Consider the following 17,888-nt stretch of genomic DNA (forward strand, 5'->3'; position numbering starts at 1 on the left):
TAAACTTCATCACTGACCTGTGCGCATACATCCCACTGACAACAGCCACAACTCAGGAATCCGGGGCAGAATAATAATTAGTCGATCTCCTCTCTGCAGGCCACAGTTCTCCGTTAAAACGTTGGCTGTCTGGCGGGTCAAGTCACCCAGTTCTTGGAAATTCCATTTTATTTCATCCCCTTTGTCATTCACCCACCATAGAGCAGGGAGTGGATCTCTTTTGCCCTCCTGTGGTCAATACCATATAATTAAAATAGGTATTTACAGACCCAGATTTCCATTGCCTCTTCCCCATCTATTGCAATAGCTTTCTAATTGTTTCCTTGCCTCCAATCTGGATTCTACTTAGTTGCCAAACTGATGCTCCTAAATTTTAGCAGATATAGGTCTGACCATGTCATTCCTTTGATCACAAAAAACCCAAAAAACAAAACAAAAACACGTCCAGGATAAAGTATTAGGTCTTTTTGTATTCAGAGCACTTCATAACCTGCCTCTTTCCCATCTTTGTAATCTTCTTATACATTATTCCCACTCTACAATCCAGTTATACTTTTCTTGATACATGACAGTTCCTATTTGTGTGGTTTTGTCTTTGTAGTACTCCATGACTGGAATGCCCTCTGTTTCTCCTCACCTCTGCCTTTTATTTTCCTTGAATTCCTTTAAATTCCTGTTCCACTATCACCTTCTGTAGGAAGTTTTTCTCCTTTGGCTATTTGTGCCTTCTCTGAAATAACTTTCTACCTATTCTGCCAGAATTTTATTTAGAATTTTTTAATCAATAGGCATTAATTATATCAGTCTTTAGCTTTCTTTCTTTGATTTAGCCATCCCTGGTTTAGAAATTAGGATTATATTTTTCTCAAAAATGGATTTTATTAAAGTGATTTCTTTATTAATATTAGGAATAACTTTTTTGATATCGTTGTTAAGTGTTCTTTAAAAGTTTTATAGAGTGCTTCTGAAAATCCAACTAGGTAGCACAATGGAAGAACGCTGGGCCTGGAGTCAGCAGTTAAACCTTAATTAAAATCTAGCCTCAGATACTTACTGGCTGTGTGATACTGGCCAATTCACTCTGTTTATCTCAGTTTTCTTTTCTGTAAAATGAGAATCATAATATCATCTATTATGGTTGTTGTGAGGATCAAATGAGATAATTGGAAAGTGCTTAGCACAATGTCTGGCATATAGTATATACTATATAAATGCTAGTTATTATTATCTTATAATTGTTGTTAACTACTCCTTATAATTCTCAAATGTTGAGAATATGAGTTTCTTGAAGGCAGCAATTATTTTTATCTTTTTCTATGTTTTTCCAGTGTTGGATTACAGTGCTTGGTTTTTGTTCAGTCATTCTCAGTCATGCTTGGCACTTCATGACCCTATTTGAGGTTTTCTTGGCAGAGATACTGGAGTGGTTTTCATTTCCTTCTCCGGTTCATTTTACGGATGAGGAACTGAGGTAAACAGAGGTAAATAGCTAAAGCCAGTTCTGAACTTAAGTAGGTGAGTCTTCTTGATTTTAGGCCTAATATTCTATTCACTGTACCATCAATGCAAAGCACCATGCTTATCAAATTATTTTTGGTCATTTGAAAAAACAATCAATTTATTAAGTTATTGGCTTAAAAAATAAGAACTTTTAGTAAAAAAAATATTTTGTGGAACTTAAGTAGAACTAAGTAAGGAAAAATTTTAGAACATTGGCTTTTCATCTGTGAAAAATTGCCTATTTCTGTCCTTTATAATTTTTGCATTAGACTGGTAGTCCCAGGAGAGTTGATACCATGCCTCTTGTGTTTGTTCAATATAGTTAGTACCAGTTATTTTTCAATTGTTTAGTCTCATTCAACTCTAAATCAGTTCCTAGTCATGCTTAATAGAATGGATGGAAAAAGTCACACAATGAAGCCAGTTAGACTCATCCTTCCAGAACAGAGTAAACATGTCAAAACTCGCATTTACCATTAAACTGGACATAGTCTTCCTAGACCAGAAAGAAGCTAGGGTATATCCTTCTAGAGACAATTGGTAAGGACTAAGCTCATTCTGATTTCTCTTTAGCTCTAATTTTTTCCCTTCACACCTCTACTCCACCCCTGAAATTCCCCGTTACCTTTTCCATACGTGCCCAGTGATCCATCACATCACTGGCAAAATTAAACTCTTTGGGGATTTCATAGTCTCCCCATTTCCTTGAAAAAGTTCGGGCAAGGAGGTGCCTGGGACGAGGGCCAAGGGAACCATAAACTGTCCAGGAAACACAAAGGCCTCGAAGCACTTGAGATCTCATTAGCAACTGCATGACCAGGAGAGCTTTAGAGATCAGGAGTCACAAACAAGAAGGTCATTCCTTAAGGACAGGACCACTTTATCTGCCACAGAAGGAAACAAGTATCAGGTTAATTACTTCTTAGAAATACAGAAATACTGGTTCAAGTATAAATGAATCTGAGTTACTTATAAAACATAAATCCTTAATTTAGGAAACCTGTCAGGAAAGTTGACTATATTTATCTCAAATGGGAAAGCCCTACAAGGGCATTATATAGAGGAAGGGGAATTTTCTCAATGGCACCTGCACAGTTTCTGAGGATAAGAAACTGGCATTGGGCTCAGAAAAGAATTAGGGGATCCTAGAATTTTACATGTACTCCTTTACATGTAAGGGAGTATTGGAGATAAGGATGTGTGGTTGTGTTGTAAACAAGCTTCACAATTGGGTATTGGGGAGATGAGATGTGACCAGTCTTCTCACTTTCCAAATGATTGATCACAATCCTTTCAATTCAGGCCCTGATATTTCCTTTGCCCCCTTTCCAAATCCAAAACCTGGATCCGCACTTTGGAGGTTAACTGATTTATACTATATTTTGAGATTTTTCTTCCTCTAATTTTAGACAAACTAATAATGGTCGCCCATCTTTTCAAAGTTTCCAGAGGACGTTCAATATATTTCTTTAGAGTAGATGGTAGAGTGGGTCAGACAATTCTAAGCTCTTCAAATTTCCCCCACAAACAAGACAAAATTGTATCTTAATATAAACATAGAGCAGTTAACAACAAATAGGAGTTAGGGCAGAATAGTAGTCCCTTGGGACCACTGGAGATGAACCAAAGAAAGATACCAGGATAGAGCTTTAGCTCTTATGAAGTGTAAATACTTCCAGGCTAATTTCCCTGAAACAACAGTCAGGGATCTCTGTTGTTATCAGAGTTGGGGGATAGCCCCAGTGTAGGAACTTGCTCTTTCCACACAATGTAGGGAATGAGGGGTTTGAGTCTGGGAAGACTGAGGAAAACTCTTCTGACAAAGAACACTAGATCTAGTTGGGTTGCCAGGTTCAAGATCCTGGGTGAGAAGGAATCGATGGTAAGTATAGGATCAGTGGAGCAGGGATGCTGCTGGCTGCAGGCACTTATGGAAGGATGGAATTGTCAGTTTGAGATTTGGTGTGGGGACTGAAAGAGAACCTAAGGCCAGAAGTATAGTGGGTCCTCTCTTGCCCCCCAAGATGAGTGATGATTACGCTGACAAGTTCTTATTAAAAGAAAAATGAGCAGGCAAAGTAGAAAGAACCCAAACATAGAAAGTTACGAGGGGAAGAGGGAAAATGGGTTCATTTTCAGAGGAGGATACTGAAGTAAAAAAAAGTCTCTCCTGCCCCAAAGAATAATGTCAAATGGTCACTTACTGAAAAATAATTAATAAAAGAACTAAAAGAAACTTCAAAAATCAAGCAAGATAGATTGAGGAAAAACTAAAAGAAAAGAAAAAAGAACAATCCAAGAAAAACAAGGTTATGAAAACAAAGACAACTACTAGAAAAGAGATCCAGAATCTTAAGGAAGAAAAATGCCTCTTTGAAAATTAGAATTGGGCAAGAGGAAGCCAATAAGTCATGAGTCCAAGAAATAATAAGACAAAATATCAAGAAAGAAAAAAATAGAGGAAAGTGCCATTTCTCACAAGAAAAACAATAGATCTGGAGAACAGATCAAGAGAAAACATAAGAATGATTGGACTACCTGAAAGCTATGAACAAAAAAAGAATCTTGATATAATAATACAATAAATAATTTAAGAAAATTGTCCTGAAGTGTTAGAACAATAAATGAAAGTAGAAATAGAAAAAAAAATCTATCATTCACTATTGAAAGAGATCCTTTGAGGAAAATATATAGGAACATCATTGCTAAGTTTCAAAAACTCTAGATCAAAGAGAACATTTTATAAGCAACAAACGACAAAAACAATTCAAATATACTGTGAGCCACAGTTAGAATCTATCAAGATCTATCAGTGGCTACAGTAAAAGACTGCAGATCTTGGAATACTATATTATCAAGGATCTAAAGAACTGGGGTTGTGTTAAAAATATCACAATCAGCAAAATTAACCTTAATTCTGAATGAAATAAAATAGACATTCAATGAAATAAGAAGGGGAGGAAATAGAATAAAATGGGTATAGAAAGCTATGTAGGTTCATGGGAATAGAATAAAAAGGGAGGGAAGAGGAGAGGTTAAGAGAGGAATCTTAGTGGTGGTGGGGATTAAGAAACATCAAGGCAAGCTAGCAGGTAGAAGTAAAGTATAAGAGCATCAGGGATAGGAAATTAGATACACACAAACACAATAATAATGATTAAGAGCAGAATTTATTAGGAAAAAAAGCAGGGGTAGTAATCATTGATCTCAGGCAAAGTTAAAGTTAAATAATTCAATCAAAAGAGAAACACAAGGTGATTACATTATATCTCATATTAATATTGTTTTAGATTATTCAAAACAAGTAGACTATATTATTGAATATTGCTGTGGCATAGGAAATAAGAAGTTGATGAATATAGAAAAATATGGAAAGTCTTGAATTTAAGAAGGATGATATCCATTTTCAGAAAAAGAGGACAAACATAATACAATCTTACAAAGATGTATATGAATGTATATATTTGTATATGATTATAGGTATCTATGTATATGTATGTGTACGTATATATAGTTGCATGTGTATATGTGTATGTACACACACACATATATGTATGTATATATATATATACATACATATATGTGTACTTAAATATATCTGTGCTTATTTATAGCCTGTTTGGGGGTGATGAAGGGGAGAAAAGAGGAAAAAAGAATAAATAAAAAGTGCTCAGCAGAGAATAAAGAAAAACTCCAAGGAAGAAAAAAAGAGATGAACAGTTCTGTAATATGTTATATTTTTATATTTGTTTTCTTAAAATGGAAATTTATTGTTATATATGGTGAACCTTCTCATGTTCTGCTGTGTACTTGACATTTTTCCTGTTTTTTTCCTATTTTCTATTTGTTTTAATTAAATATATATATATTTTTAAAAATAAATCTATCCCAGTTCCAAGATGTTCTTTGCTTCTGATTGATATTAGTCTTTTTGTCACAGTTCAAGGAGATGTCAGCAAAGACCCATTATAAATTTCATTAACTTCTTAATTTTGTCTAAGGTAGATTGTGGGAGACTGAAAAATCTAGAAAGCAGCACTGTTAAGAGTGCTTTGGTTTCTTGGGATGGCAGATGGAATCTCAGATTGTTGGAGGAATCCCCAAAGCCTTTATGTATCCCTTGTGGACCATTCCCTACTTATATTCTCTTGATCCTAGTCTAAATACCCCTAATTAGAAATCAAGATGGTGGAGAAAAGCCAAGAAATTGCCTGAGCTCTCCTCAGTTTCCCTCAGAAAAAAATATTAACTCAAAGCTTTAAATAGGTTCTGGAATGACAAAAATCCACAAAAAGACAGAGTGAAACAATTTTCCATTTTAAGATTACTTAGAATGACTTCAGAAAAGATTTGTTTCATATTGGAGAAGGGAAGAACAGCTCAGAGCAGCAGTATCCCAGCAAGTCAGCAGGATGCTTGTAGCGACAGCACAAATCATCAGCAATCCTGGCTCAGCAGGCCAGTGGCATAGCAGATGAGCCATGAAGTCTCAAGCCCTAGCACAGAAGGGAAACTGACAATCCCAGTACTCAGGCAACAACAGTCGTGATTAGACTGGGCCAACCCAGCATAATGAATGAGTCAGAAACACTAATACTAAATATGTATGTACCAAGTGGTATGGCATCCAGATTTTTAGAGGAGAAGTTAAATGAATTACAGAAAGAAATAAACAACAAAATTATACTGGGGAGGATTTCAACCTTCCCCTTACAGAATTAGACAAATCTAACCACAAAATAAACAAGAAAAAAATTAAGGAGATGAATAGAATTTCAGAAAAGTTAGATCTGACAGACCTCTAGAAGAAACTAAAAGGGGATAATTATGCATTAAGACATAAGAACCTCACAATCAAATGCAGAAATGCAAAAATATTAATGCATCTTTTGCATATCATGATATAAAAATTACATATAATAGAGGGCCAAAGGAAAATAGATTAAAAATTAATTTGAAACTAAATAATCTAATTCTAAACAATGATTGGGTCAAATAACAAATAATAGAAGCAACCAATAATTTCATCCAAGAGAAAAAAAATGAGACAACATACCAAAATTTATGGGATACAGCAATACTTAGGGGAGAGTTTATATCACTAAATGTTTACATAAATAAAACAGAGTAATGAGAGATTGCTGAATTGGGCATGCAACTAAAAAAAGCTAGAAAAAGAACAAATTAAAAATCCTCAACTAAATACCAAATTAAAAATTCTGAAAATCAAAGGGAGATTGATTAAATTGAAAATAAGAAAACTATGAACTAATAAATGAAACTAAAAAACCTCAATAAAATAGATAAGCCTTTGGTTAATTTGATTAGGAAAAAGAAAGAAGAAAAACAAACTATCAGTATCAAAAATAAAAGGATGAATTCACTACCAATGAAGAGAAAATTAAAGCAACAATAAGGAGCTATTTCCCCCTTCTGAATCTCAATAAATTTGATAATCTAAATGAAATGGATATTTGCAAAAATATGTTATCTCAAATTAATAGAAGAGGAAATAAACTTAGCTTCATTTCAGAAAAAGAAATTGAAGAGATCGTCTGTGAACTTCCTAAGAAAAAATCTCAAGGGCCAGATTGATTTTCAAATGAATTTTACTAAATAGTTAAAGAACCATTAATTTAAATGCTACATAAACTATTTGAAAAAAAAAAAGGCAACAAAAGAGTTTTACCAAATTCTTTTTATAACAAAAATATGATGCTGATACCTAAACCAGAAAGAAGATTAAAGACCAATTTCCCTAATGAATATTGATACAAAAATCTTAAATAACACATAAGCAAATTTATTTTGAGGATAATACACTATGATCAGGAGGATTTATACCAGGAATGCAGGGCTGGTTCAATATTAGGAATGCTGTTATCATAATGGATCAAATCAATAACAAAACTATAAGAAACCACATGATTATCTCAATGAAGGCAGAAAAACATTTGATAAAATACAACACCTATTTCTATTAAAAATGCTAGAGAATATAGGAATAAATGGAGTTTTCTTTAAAATGATAAGTAGTATCTTTCTTTAAAATGATAAGTCGTATCATCAGCAAGCATGATATATAATGGGGATGAGCTAGGAGCTTTCCCAATAAGATCAGAGTGAAACATTGATGTCCATTATCACCATTATTATTCAATATTGTAGTAGAAATACTAATGATAAAAGAAGAAAAATAAATGGAAGGAATTAGAATATGCAATGAAGAAACAAAACTATTACTCTTTGCAGATGATTCTTAGAGAATCCTAGAAAATCAACTAAAAATCATTTGAAATAATTAACAACTTTAGCATAATTTAGCATAATTACAGGATGTAAAATAGACCCACACAAGCCACTGGCATTTCTAAATATTTTATGAATAAAGCTCAACAGCAAAAGATGAAAGAGAAATTCCACTTAAAGTGGCTGTAGACAATATAAAATACTTCAGAGTCCACTTGCCAAGGCAAACCCAGGAACTACATGAACACAACTACAAAACACTTTTCACACAAATAAAGTCATATCTAAACAACTGGAAAAATATCAATTGTTCATGGGTAGGCAGAGTTAATATAATAAAAATGACATTTCTACCTAAATTAATTTACTGATTCAGTGTCATAACAAACTGCTAAAATTTTTTTTATAGAACAAGAAAAATTTATAACAAAATTTGCCTGGAAGAACAAAAAGAATATCAAGGGAATTAATGAAGAAAAATGCAAAGGAAAGTGGATTAGTTGTACCAGATCCCAAACTGTAGTATAAAACATCAATCATCAAAACTATTTGATATTGGCTAAGAAATAAAGTAGCGGGCCAATGGAATAGGTTAACTATACACAGTAGTAAATGACTATGGTAATTTGCTTTTTTTTTTTTTTTTTTTTTTAAATAAGCCCAAAGATTTCAACTTCTGGGATAAGAACTCACTATTTGATGAAAACTTCTGGGAAAAGTAGGAAAACAGTATGACAGAAACTAAACATAGACCAACATCTCATACCATATACCAAAATAACATCAAAATGTGTATATGATTTGGACATAAAGGGAGATACTATAAGCAAATTAGGAGAGCAAGGAATAGTTTACTTGTCAAATCTATGGAGATGGGAAGAACTTATGACTAAACAGGGAAAGAGAATATTATTAAATGCCAAAATGAATATTTTTGATCATGTTAAATTAAAAAGGTTTTGCACAAAGCCAATGCTACCAAGATTAGAAGGGAAGCAGAAAGCTAAGAAACAATTTTTACAGGTAGTATTCCTAATAAAGGCCTCATTTTAAAAATATATAGAGAACTGAGTTAAATTTATAAGAATATGTCATTCCCCAATTGATAAATGGTCAGATATGAACAGACAATTTTCAGATAAAAAAATTAAAGCTATTTCTAGTCATATAAAAATGTTTTAAATCACTATTGATTAAAGAAATGCAAATTAAGACCACTCTGAAGTATTATTTTTTACTTCTCAGATTAGCTAAGATGATAAAAAAGGAAAATGACAAATGTTGGAGAAGATATGGTAAAATTGAGACTTTAATACATTGTTGATAGAGTTGTGAACTGATTCAATCATTTTGGATAGGTAACTGGAACTATGTCCAAATGGCTATAAAACTGTGAATACCTTTTGATCTAGCAATACTACTTTTAGGATTTATCCCAAAGATATCATAGAAAAGGGAAAAAACATTTATAGCATCTCTTTGTGTAATGACAAAGAATTGGAAATTGAGGGGATGACCATCAACTGGGGAATACAGAAAAAGTTGTGGTATAAGAATATAAAGACATAATATTTTTGCTATAAGAAATAAGGATTAAGTTGATTTCAGAAAAACTTGGGAAAACTTACACGAATTGTTGTTGAGTGAAGTAAAGTAGAATCAGGAGAACATTTAACAGCAATATTGTGCAATGATCCTATATGAGAGACTTAGCTTTTCTCATTAATGCAATGATCTAAGATAATTCCAAGGGACTTGTAATGGAAAATGCTATCCACATCCAGAGAAAGGACAATGGAACCTTAATGCAGATCAAAGTATACTTATTTCACTTTTTTTCTTTTTCATGGCTTTTTTCCTTTTATTCAGATTCTTTTTTTCCTGTACAACATGACTAATTTGTAAATATGTTTAATATGATTGTACATGCTTAACCTATATCAGATTGTTTGCCATCTTGGAGAGGGGAGAAAGAAGAAAAGGAAGGAGGAAAAATTTGGCACTCAAAATCTTATAAAAGTGATTGTTGGAAACTATCTTTACATGCAAGTGGAAAAGCTAAAATACTACTAAGTAGAAAAATATGCAATTGAAATTATTATAACTAATTAATTATGATTAATTAATCATATGTTCCACCTAGACGATCTCAAAAGAATATTGAGTTTTCATAGGACTCTCTGTTATGTGAATGACATTTTTCATCTTGAGTCTAAAGGAATTGTCTTGTATTACCACATTACTGAGAAGAATCAAGTTCAGGTAAGTCTTAACTTTTCTGATAGAATTGCATATTTAGTGAATACTTTCATTTACAGATGTTTATAATAGATGCACAGGACCCTTATTAATGATAGAATGACATATAAATTAATGACCTTTGCATTTAAGGTTCATTCTCATGTAACTCCCAATAACTCTACTTTCTCAGTATTATTTTATATTCTTTCTTTACTCTATATTCCAGCCAACCTGGATTCTGAATTCATCTCCCTCCTTTAAGCATTTACAGAAGCCTAGTCCCTGTGTTCCTCTTTGCCTTTCTGAATACTTATCTCAATCATAAAGTTCAACTCAAAAGTTGCCTTCTCCCTCTGCCATTGATGCACTCTATCCTTCTCAATTTTCTTTTTTTCTATACTTATTTGAATATGCTGTATCCTTCTTGTAGAATGGAAAGTCTTGAGATCAGGAAATGTTAAATTTTTGACTTATACCCCAGGCTACACAGTGTGCTGTACCTAGTAGACATTAAATATTTGTTGAGTTGAATTTCACTCATTTATAAAGGTTATAAAGTTATAAAGAAATGTGGCTCCAAACTCTATTCCATATACATATGAATGGAATGCCCTGGAAGTAAATATTCCCTTCCCATTTGATGTTCAGTAAAAAGGAAATAATTTAGAAGAGGGGCTCAGAAGACTAGAGAGGCAGTCTGATATAGTGATTTGACTTCTAAACCTGGAGACAGGAAGACTTGGTTCAAATACTGCTGGGGATACTTATTGGCTGTATGACCCTGGGTCACTTTTTTTCAGATGTAACATTCGGGAAGGAGGCTTGGACTAGATGTCCTCTAAGATCACCCTAAATCTTTTAACAAACCCGAAAACAGCAGCAAATCTGTTTCACCCTAAACTTCATAAACTTGGGTTGATTCAAATACTCTTTCTTAAAATAAACTCATTTATTCCTCATTCACCCTGGGCAAGAATTAACTTTATTTAATAGTCTTTCTTGACACTAGGACAAGAAATAGGGATATTGCTACTCCTCTGCTCCTGATTTACTGATACTGCCCACCTGGTTGTCTCACTTGCAAAGACCCTAAAGAAAACAATACCTTTGGCCAGTGGTTGAGAAAATCTCAGAAGATTCCAGGAGGTTCTTAGCAACCCTGGAGAGCAAGGAAGCCTTAGTGATAGATGGGACTTCTAGGGATGATCAGCTGGCAGGATTCTGTGGAAATATTTGGCAAATAGAACTTTTATTTGGGGAAGAAAAGGTGGGGGGAGGGATAAGAGGATGGTTCATCTATTCTTAGTTAACTATTAAATATTACAGAGTGCCAAAGTACAAAAAGCCAAAGAAAACACTAGTGAAGAAACAATCCATTGCTAAGATAAAATGTGGTAGAATGACATAATTTAATCTGAAAATTCAGTTAGCTTTTCCTGCATATTTTTCTTCTTTCTCTCTGGTGCCCTTTTAGGTCAAAGAAGCTATTGGATCATAGACCTAAAACAAAAATGGATTTCAGGGCAGATCCAACCCCTTTCAATATTGAGATTAGAGCCCTGAGAGATTAAGGGTTTGGCTCAAGGTCTCCCAGGTGAGATGCGTAAAAGAGAGGATTTGAACCCATATGGTTCCAAAGCTATTATTTCTCTTTTCCAATTGTCCCGCTGATTTATCACAAGAGGCATCACTACAGTACTTCTAGAACCCTTAAGATCTCTGTACATGTATTCATAAGTCGATCACTAGTAATAGTTGGTTAACTTTTTAACATGGGAAGAAAGAGGCATTTACATATTAGCTTATAAAGCATTCTTCTTGGGTAAACGTTGCTCAATTTGGGAGTGGACTCAGGAAGGGTTATATTGGTCATAGGAACCTTTCCAAAGGAACTGGAGGGACTGAACCAAGAGAACTGACTTGAGTAAGAGAAAAGCCACAGATATGGGGAAGGCTGGCTTCAGGACTCAGATTCTGCTTTAGAAGAAAAAGGAAGCCTGGCTGTCTCTTACTGGAAAATGATTATGCTTCAGTATAATTGTTATCATACTGCTTGCCTACTTAATGGGTAGAGAAAGGGCTGGAAAAAGGGAGAGAATCTGGAACTCAAAATTATTAAAAAGTCATATTAAAATTATGAATAAATAATTTTAATTTTAATAGTAAATAAATACTCTTTTATTTATTCATAACCAAATAAAGAACATTTTAAAATGGCAAAAATCCTTTTCTAAGATGGTGAGAAAACTCCAGAAAAATTTTTCTGTCTCTACTAGTCTCCCTATGTTTATGGATACATTTATATTTTACTTTCTTGCTTTGATTTAATTTGTCACTTTTTTTTGACTTTGCCTTCTCAGATGGCTTCAGACATTTATTGGCTATAATGATTTGTTTTCTTTCTTTGTTTTAAGTTGACTTTGGCTTCTCAGATGGCCTCCGATGCTTACTTGCTATGTGACCCTGGGAGAGTCTTCTAACCTATATTTGCCCCAGTCTCCTCATCTGTAAAATGGGGATGTTAATGGCACAAACCTTCCAGGATTACTATAAAGATCAAATGAGAGAATGTTTGTGAAATGCTTAGTATATGGAACACAGTAAGTGCTGATATAGCACAAAAGTAAGTGATATAGTGCTTACTGTTTTAACAGGTTCCAATATGCAGTGATAGAAAGAATATTTGAATTTCAGAAATTATGGGGTTGTTGTGAGGATCCAAAGAGATACTATGTAAAATGCTTTACAAACCTTCAAATGCTATATAAATTCTATCTGATTCCTAGAGAACCCCTATCTTAGACTGTCTATATACTTTGTTTCAACTAGACTTGTGTGGATTTTAGCTGTAACCAGTAGATGGGACTGTGGGAAGTAAAGTTGTTTGGTATTGATTGCTTTCTGCTTTTTGCTCTCTGAGTCCTCTCAGATCATGCCCATTTTCTCCCTCTGGGGACAGCTTAAAAACAGGGCTTTTTGGATCACTTTCCTCTCCTATATTTATTGGGTCTCAATGCTCATGCTCTCTTACAAGCCTCCTCTCATGCACATTCTAACCGATGGGAGGGAGGGTGGAATTAGCAGAGAAGATTAAAAACTGCCTACACTCAAAAAGTTGGTTCAAAGCAATATACTCAATAAAAAAAATAAAACAAAACACCTCTCTTGTCTTTTCTCTTATCACCCCGGGGCTTTGAGAGGCAGTATGATGGTTTAGATGGCATTAACAACTGACTCTCAAAAAATATGCCCATAATATAAATTATTTTGAGGCAACTGGGGGTTAAGTGACTTGCCCAAGATCACACAGCTAATAAGTATCTGGATCTGGATTTGAACTCAAGTCCTCCTGATTCCAGAACTGCTCTATTCACTGAATCATCTAACTGCCCCTATGAAATAATTTGAAATTTATTTTTTTCTTAAATCTAGGCAATCAATAAGACAATAAAACAAACTCTGATGTGTAGCATTTGGGGTTTTTTGTGACATAAATGCTCAGACTGAAAATTTAACAATTGACTTTTAGGAGCTAGTTCTACCTGATGTCAACATACCTCTAGCTAATTAAATATAATTTTTAGTGGTTGCCAAATATTTGGAAACAACTCTTGTTAACAGAAGCAATTTTTATACTCCAGGTAAGAGGTAGATGTATGATTTGGCAAAGGTCCTACTGATACTAAGTGGCAGAATTGGGGTCTGAATTCAAATTCTGTGACTCTAAGTTCAGCAATTTATGTACTGTGCCCTATTATCTTCCTGGTGTTTTTAAAATTTTCTTTGATTAGAACTTATTTGACATTAAATTAATTCCCTTCAATTCTGTCCTTTGGACACAATCCAGCTGGGTGGCACTCTGGATAAAACTCTCGGTTTGGAGTTAGAAATATCTGAGCCTGGGAGCAGCTTGGTGGCACAGTTCAAATCTGGCCTCAGACACTTAACACTTCCTGGCTGTGTGACTCTAGGCAAGTCATTTAACCCTAATTGCCTCAGGGAGAAAAATTTATTTTCAAAACATATGCAAGGATAATTTTTCAATATTGACCCTTGAAAAATCTTTTGTTCCAATTTCTCATTCAAAAACATCCCTCTTTCTCTCAGACTCTCCCCTAGATGTTAAGTAATCCAATATATGTTAAACATGGTAAAATATATGTAATTTGAATGTAGGTATACATTTTTATACAGTTATCTTGCTGAACAAGAAAAATCTGATCAAAAAGGAAGAAAAATAAAATCCAAGCAAACAACAACAAAAGAAGGGAAAATGCTATGTTATGATCCACAGTCATTTCCCACAGTCCCCTGTCTGGGTGGCTCTCTTTATTATAAGATCATTGGAATTGGCCTAAATCACCTCAATGTTGAGAAGAGCCACATTAATCAGATTTGATCATCATATAATCTTGCTATTGCAATATATTGTTTACAAGACACACACTTGAAATGGAAAGATACATGCAGAGTTAAAATAAAGAGTTGGAGCATAATTTCTTTTGCTTCAGCTAAACTAAAAAAAGGGAGGGATAGTGATCATGATGTCAGACAGAGCACAAGCAAAATAGACTTATTTAAAAGTGATAATTAGGGAAACTACATGTTGCTAAAAGGTACCATAGACAATGAAACAATATATTAAAATTTTATCGCAAGTTTCTCTAATAAAGACCTGATTTCTATATACTGAGTTTTGAACTGAGTTAAATTTCTAACAATAAGGGCCATTCCCCAATTTATAAATAGTCAAAGGTTATGAACAGGCAGTTTTTAGAAGAAGAAATCAAAGTTATCTTTAATCATATGAAAAATACTCTAGATCATTATTGATTTTATTGTATTTAGTCATGTCCAACTCTTTGTGACCTCATTTAGGGTTTTCTTGGCAAAGATACTCGAGTAATCTGCCATTTCCTTCTCCAACTCATTTTACAGATGAGGAAACTGAGGTAAACAGATTTCAGTGATTTTCCCAGGTTCACATAACTAGTAAGTGTGTGAGGCTGGATTTGAACTTAGGTTTTCTTCCAGAGTGTCAGGCCTGACATCTATCAATTGAAAAACTACCTGCCCTTCAGTATTGATTAGAGAAATACAAATTAAAACAACTTTGAGGTAACTATCAGAAATGACAAATGCTGGAGAGAATGAGAGAAAAAAATAGTCACATTAATGAAATACTGGTGGAATAGCAAACTGGTTCAATATTCTGGAGAATGTTCTGAAAATAGGACTGTAAAACTTGCATACCCTTTGACTCAAAAATACCATTACCAGGTCTGTATCCCAAAGAAATTTTAAAAATAGGAAAGGAACTATATGTACAAAAATATTTATAGTTGCTCTTTTTGTGGTGGCAAAGAACTGGAAATTAAGGAGATGCTCTTCAATTGAGGAATGGTGGAACAAGTTGTGGCATATGATTGTGATAAGATACTATTATGCTATAAGAAATGATAAGAGGTATGGTTTCAGAAAAACAGGGCAAGGCATATGAATTTATGCAAATTGGGATGAGAAGAACTGGTAGATCATTATCCACAGAAAAAATAATATTGTAATAATGACTAGCTGTGAAAGACCCAACTACTCTGATCAATGCCATGATTTAAGATAATTCCAAAGCACTCACAATCAAAAAATGCTATCCAGCTCCAGAGAGAGAATTGATGTATCTCAGAGAGGTGATATTTGGAAATTAATTAGGAAGCCTTTTACTTTTGACTAGAAATCACTATTATGTGAAGTCCATTGTGTTATGTGAAGTAAAGAAAGCAGAATGGACTGTGGAATATGCAAGCTGACTGTTGAAAAATGAAATATCATCCCTTGCAGCCAGCAGCTGGCATGGGCTTAACCCATGGGACAGGCTTTTATCATTCAAGCAGTACAGCTAGAGAACTCATACAATCAAAGCTTATTTTCAGGGGGTTGTACACATGTCTTCATATTTTGACTAGACTGTACCACAGGAGACATAGTGATTATAATGCCGTATTTAGAGTTAGGAATACTTGAATTCAAATCTTAACTCAGACATTTACTGGTATGATCCTGGGCAAGCCACTTATTGCCTTAGTTTTCTCATCCACAAAAATGGAGGCAATAATAGCAACTATATAGTTAAGTTATGAGGATCCAGTGAGATACCATGTAAAATGCTTCAAATTCCACATAAATGTAAATGTTAACTACTAGTTGATTCCTAGAGAAACCTATCTTAGACAGTCTATATACTTTGAATATCTGATATACAGAAGTCATAATACTTGAATCTGATACACAGAGATCGTAATACTTGAATCCTTAGAGGGGACTGAATAAATAATTCTGTAGCATTAATAGCTATATAAAATTCGTAACTACTTCTCAAGAGCAAGGAGAAAAGTTCTTTGACTTTTTTCTAAGTTTGGAGAGACTATTAGAGTGAACAATCATCAGTGACTGTGGAATGTATGAAATGCATAGGATTGACCTAAGTATTTCAGGATGGGGATGGTGAAGGGGACTTTTATGCTCCTGGAATACATCTCCTTTACCTTTTTTGTGTCATGAACCTCTTAGTCTGGTGAAGACAGTGGACCCCTTCTCAAAAGAATGTCTCTAAAAACATAAGATAAAGTTACAGCGCAAAAGAGAAAGGAGTTGTTTTCAAAGGGCAGTATTGGTACACAGGGATGGTAGTTATGGGAGAAGAACAGATGCCAATAGGAATACAAGGGTATAGAAGTCCCTACCTCTATGGGCAGACTGGTGATTCAGACAGCAGCAGGATGTTCGCTCTGATCCCAGGTCCAAAGCTACCCAAGGCTCCATTTTACCTAAAATTTCTAGACAAAGAAATGACATGGCTTAATCATAAGACTGATCCATCACTGATGAGGTAGGGCAATGAAATAGTTTGAATCACTGAAATGAGGGGATTCTCTAATTTGTCTAATAAAAAATAAAAATCTGGGAGCCAGAAAACTTAACTATGTGTCCTAGAATAAAAGGGGCTGAAATGGGCAGATGCCAAATCTTCAGATCAGTTAAGTCTTAGCATATATGTGTCTAGGCAGCTATGTGGTGCCATAGTGAAGTTAAAATAGTGGCACCAGAAATGAAAATATAAAATAGATTTACAAAACAAATTTGGGAGAGCATAGTGGGTTAGCAATATGGAATAACCATGACATAGACATCCTTCACAGGTTATTAAGTTTGCCATTTATTATGTGATACAGCTCACAGATTTAATGAACCATGACTAAGAAAGGCAGATTAAACAACTTGCTTTTGGAGGGGACAAAACTTTAAAATCTTAGGAGAGTGGTGGAATGGGAGTGGTAAAATGTGCTGAAATGGTGAACCACTCCAGTATCTTTGCCAAGAAATCCTCAATGGAGTCATGAAAAGTCGGACACAATTGAAATGACTGCATAACAAAGATACATGCATTCTGGGAACTTGGGCTAATTCAGTCAAATTCAGTTTCACTAGTTTACAAAAGCATATAGAATTAAAAAGGAAACCAGCTGTGTTGGAATAAAGTTGTAATTATCCACACCCCCATTCAAGTTCATGGATCTTCTAAAATTTATCCATTAGACCCTTTAGGGACTCATACATTTCAGATTAAGAACCCCACTCCTAAAGAGAAAAGGAGTTTGGGTTACAGTTTCATACTTTTGGAGCATCACAAAAAGAGCACAGCAGGAGAGTCTAAGGTATTATTTTATTTCAAGTGTGGACAAGATGAACACTTGCCTGCTGAGTGCCCTTGAGAAGAGAATCTGTCATTAGTTTTCCTGAAATTGAAGTACTTCAGATCAGCATCAAAATATGGGAATAGTGTCAGGGACAGGGGCTTCTCCAGACCTCAAAGGCATTAATCTCTGTCCTTCACCCCCATC

General features: G+C 34.3%; 1 protein-coding gene across 5 annotated transcripts in view; it reads right to left on the reverse strand.

The window, feature by feature from the left end:
• Positions 1 to 11,220, reverse strand: part of LOC100932766 (acyl-CoA synthetase medium chain family member 1) — a 119,797-nt gene extending 108,577 nt beyond the window's left edge. For all 5 annotated transcript variants that reach the window (XM_031942472.1, XM_031942468.1, XM_031942461.1 and 2 more), the window contains exons 1-3: positions 11,096 to 11,220; positions 2,126 to 2,384; positions 18 to 228 (exon numbers count right to left, since the gene is read on the reverse strand). In XM_031942472.1, the coding sequence (XP_031798332.1) occupies positions 18 to 228; positions 2,126 to 2,314 (400 nt within the window). In that variant the 5' untranslated portion in view covers positions 2,315 to 2,384; positions 11,096 to 11,220. The remainder of the gene's footprint in view (positions 1 to 17; positions 229 to 2,125; positions 2,385 to 11,095) is intronic.
• Positions 11,221 to 17,888: the final 6,668 nt, after the last annotated feature.

The sequence above is a fragment of the Sarcophilus harrisii genome, chromosome 1 (genome assembly GCF_902635505.1).
Source record: "Sarcophilus harrisii chromosome 1, mSarHar1.11, whole genome shotgun sequence".
NCBI lineage: Eukaryota > Metazoa > Chordata > Mammalia > Dasyuromorphia > Dasyuridae > Sarcophilus > Sarcophilus harrisii.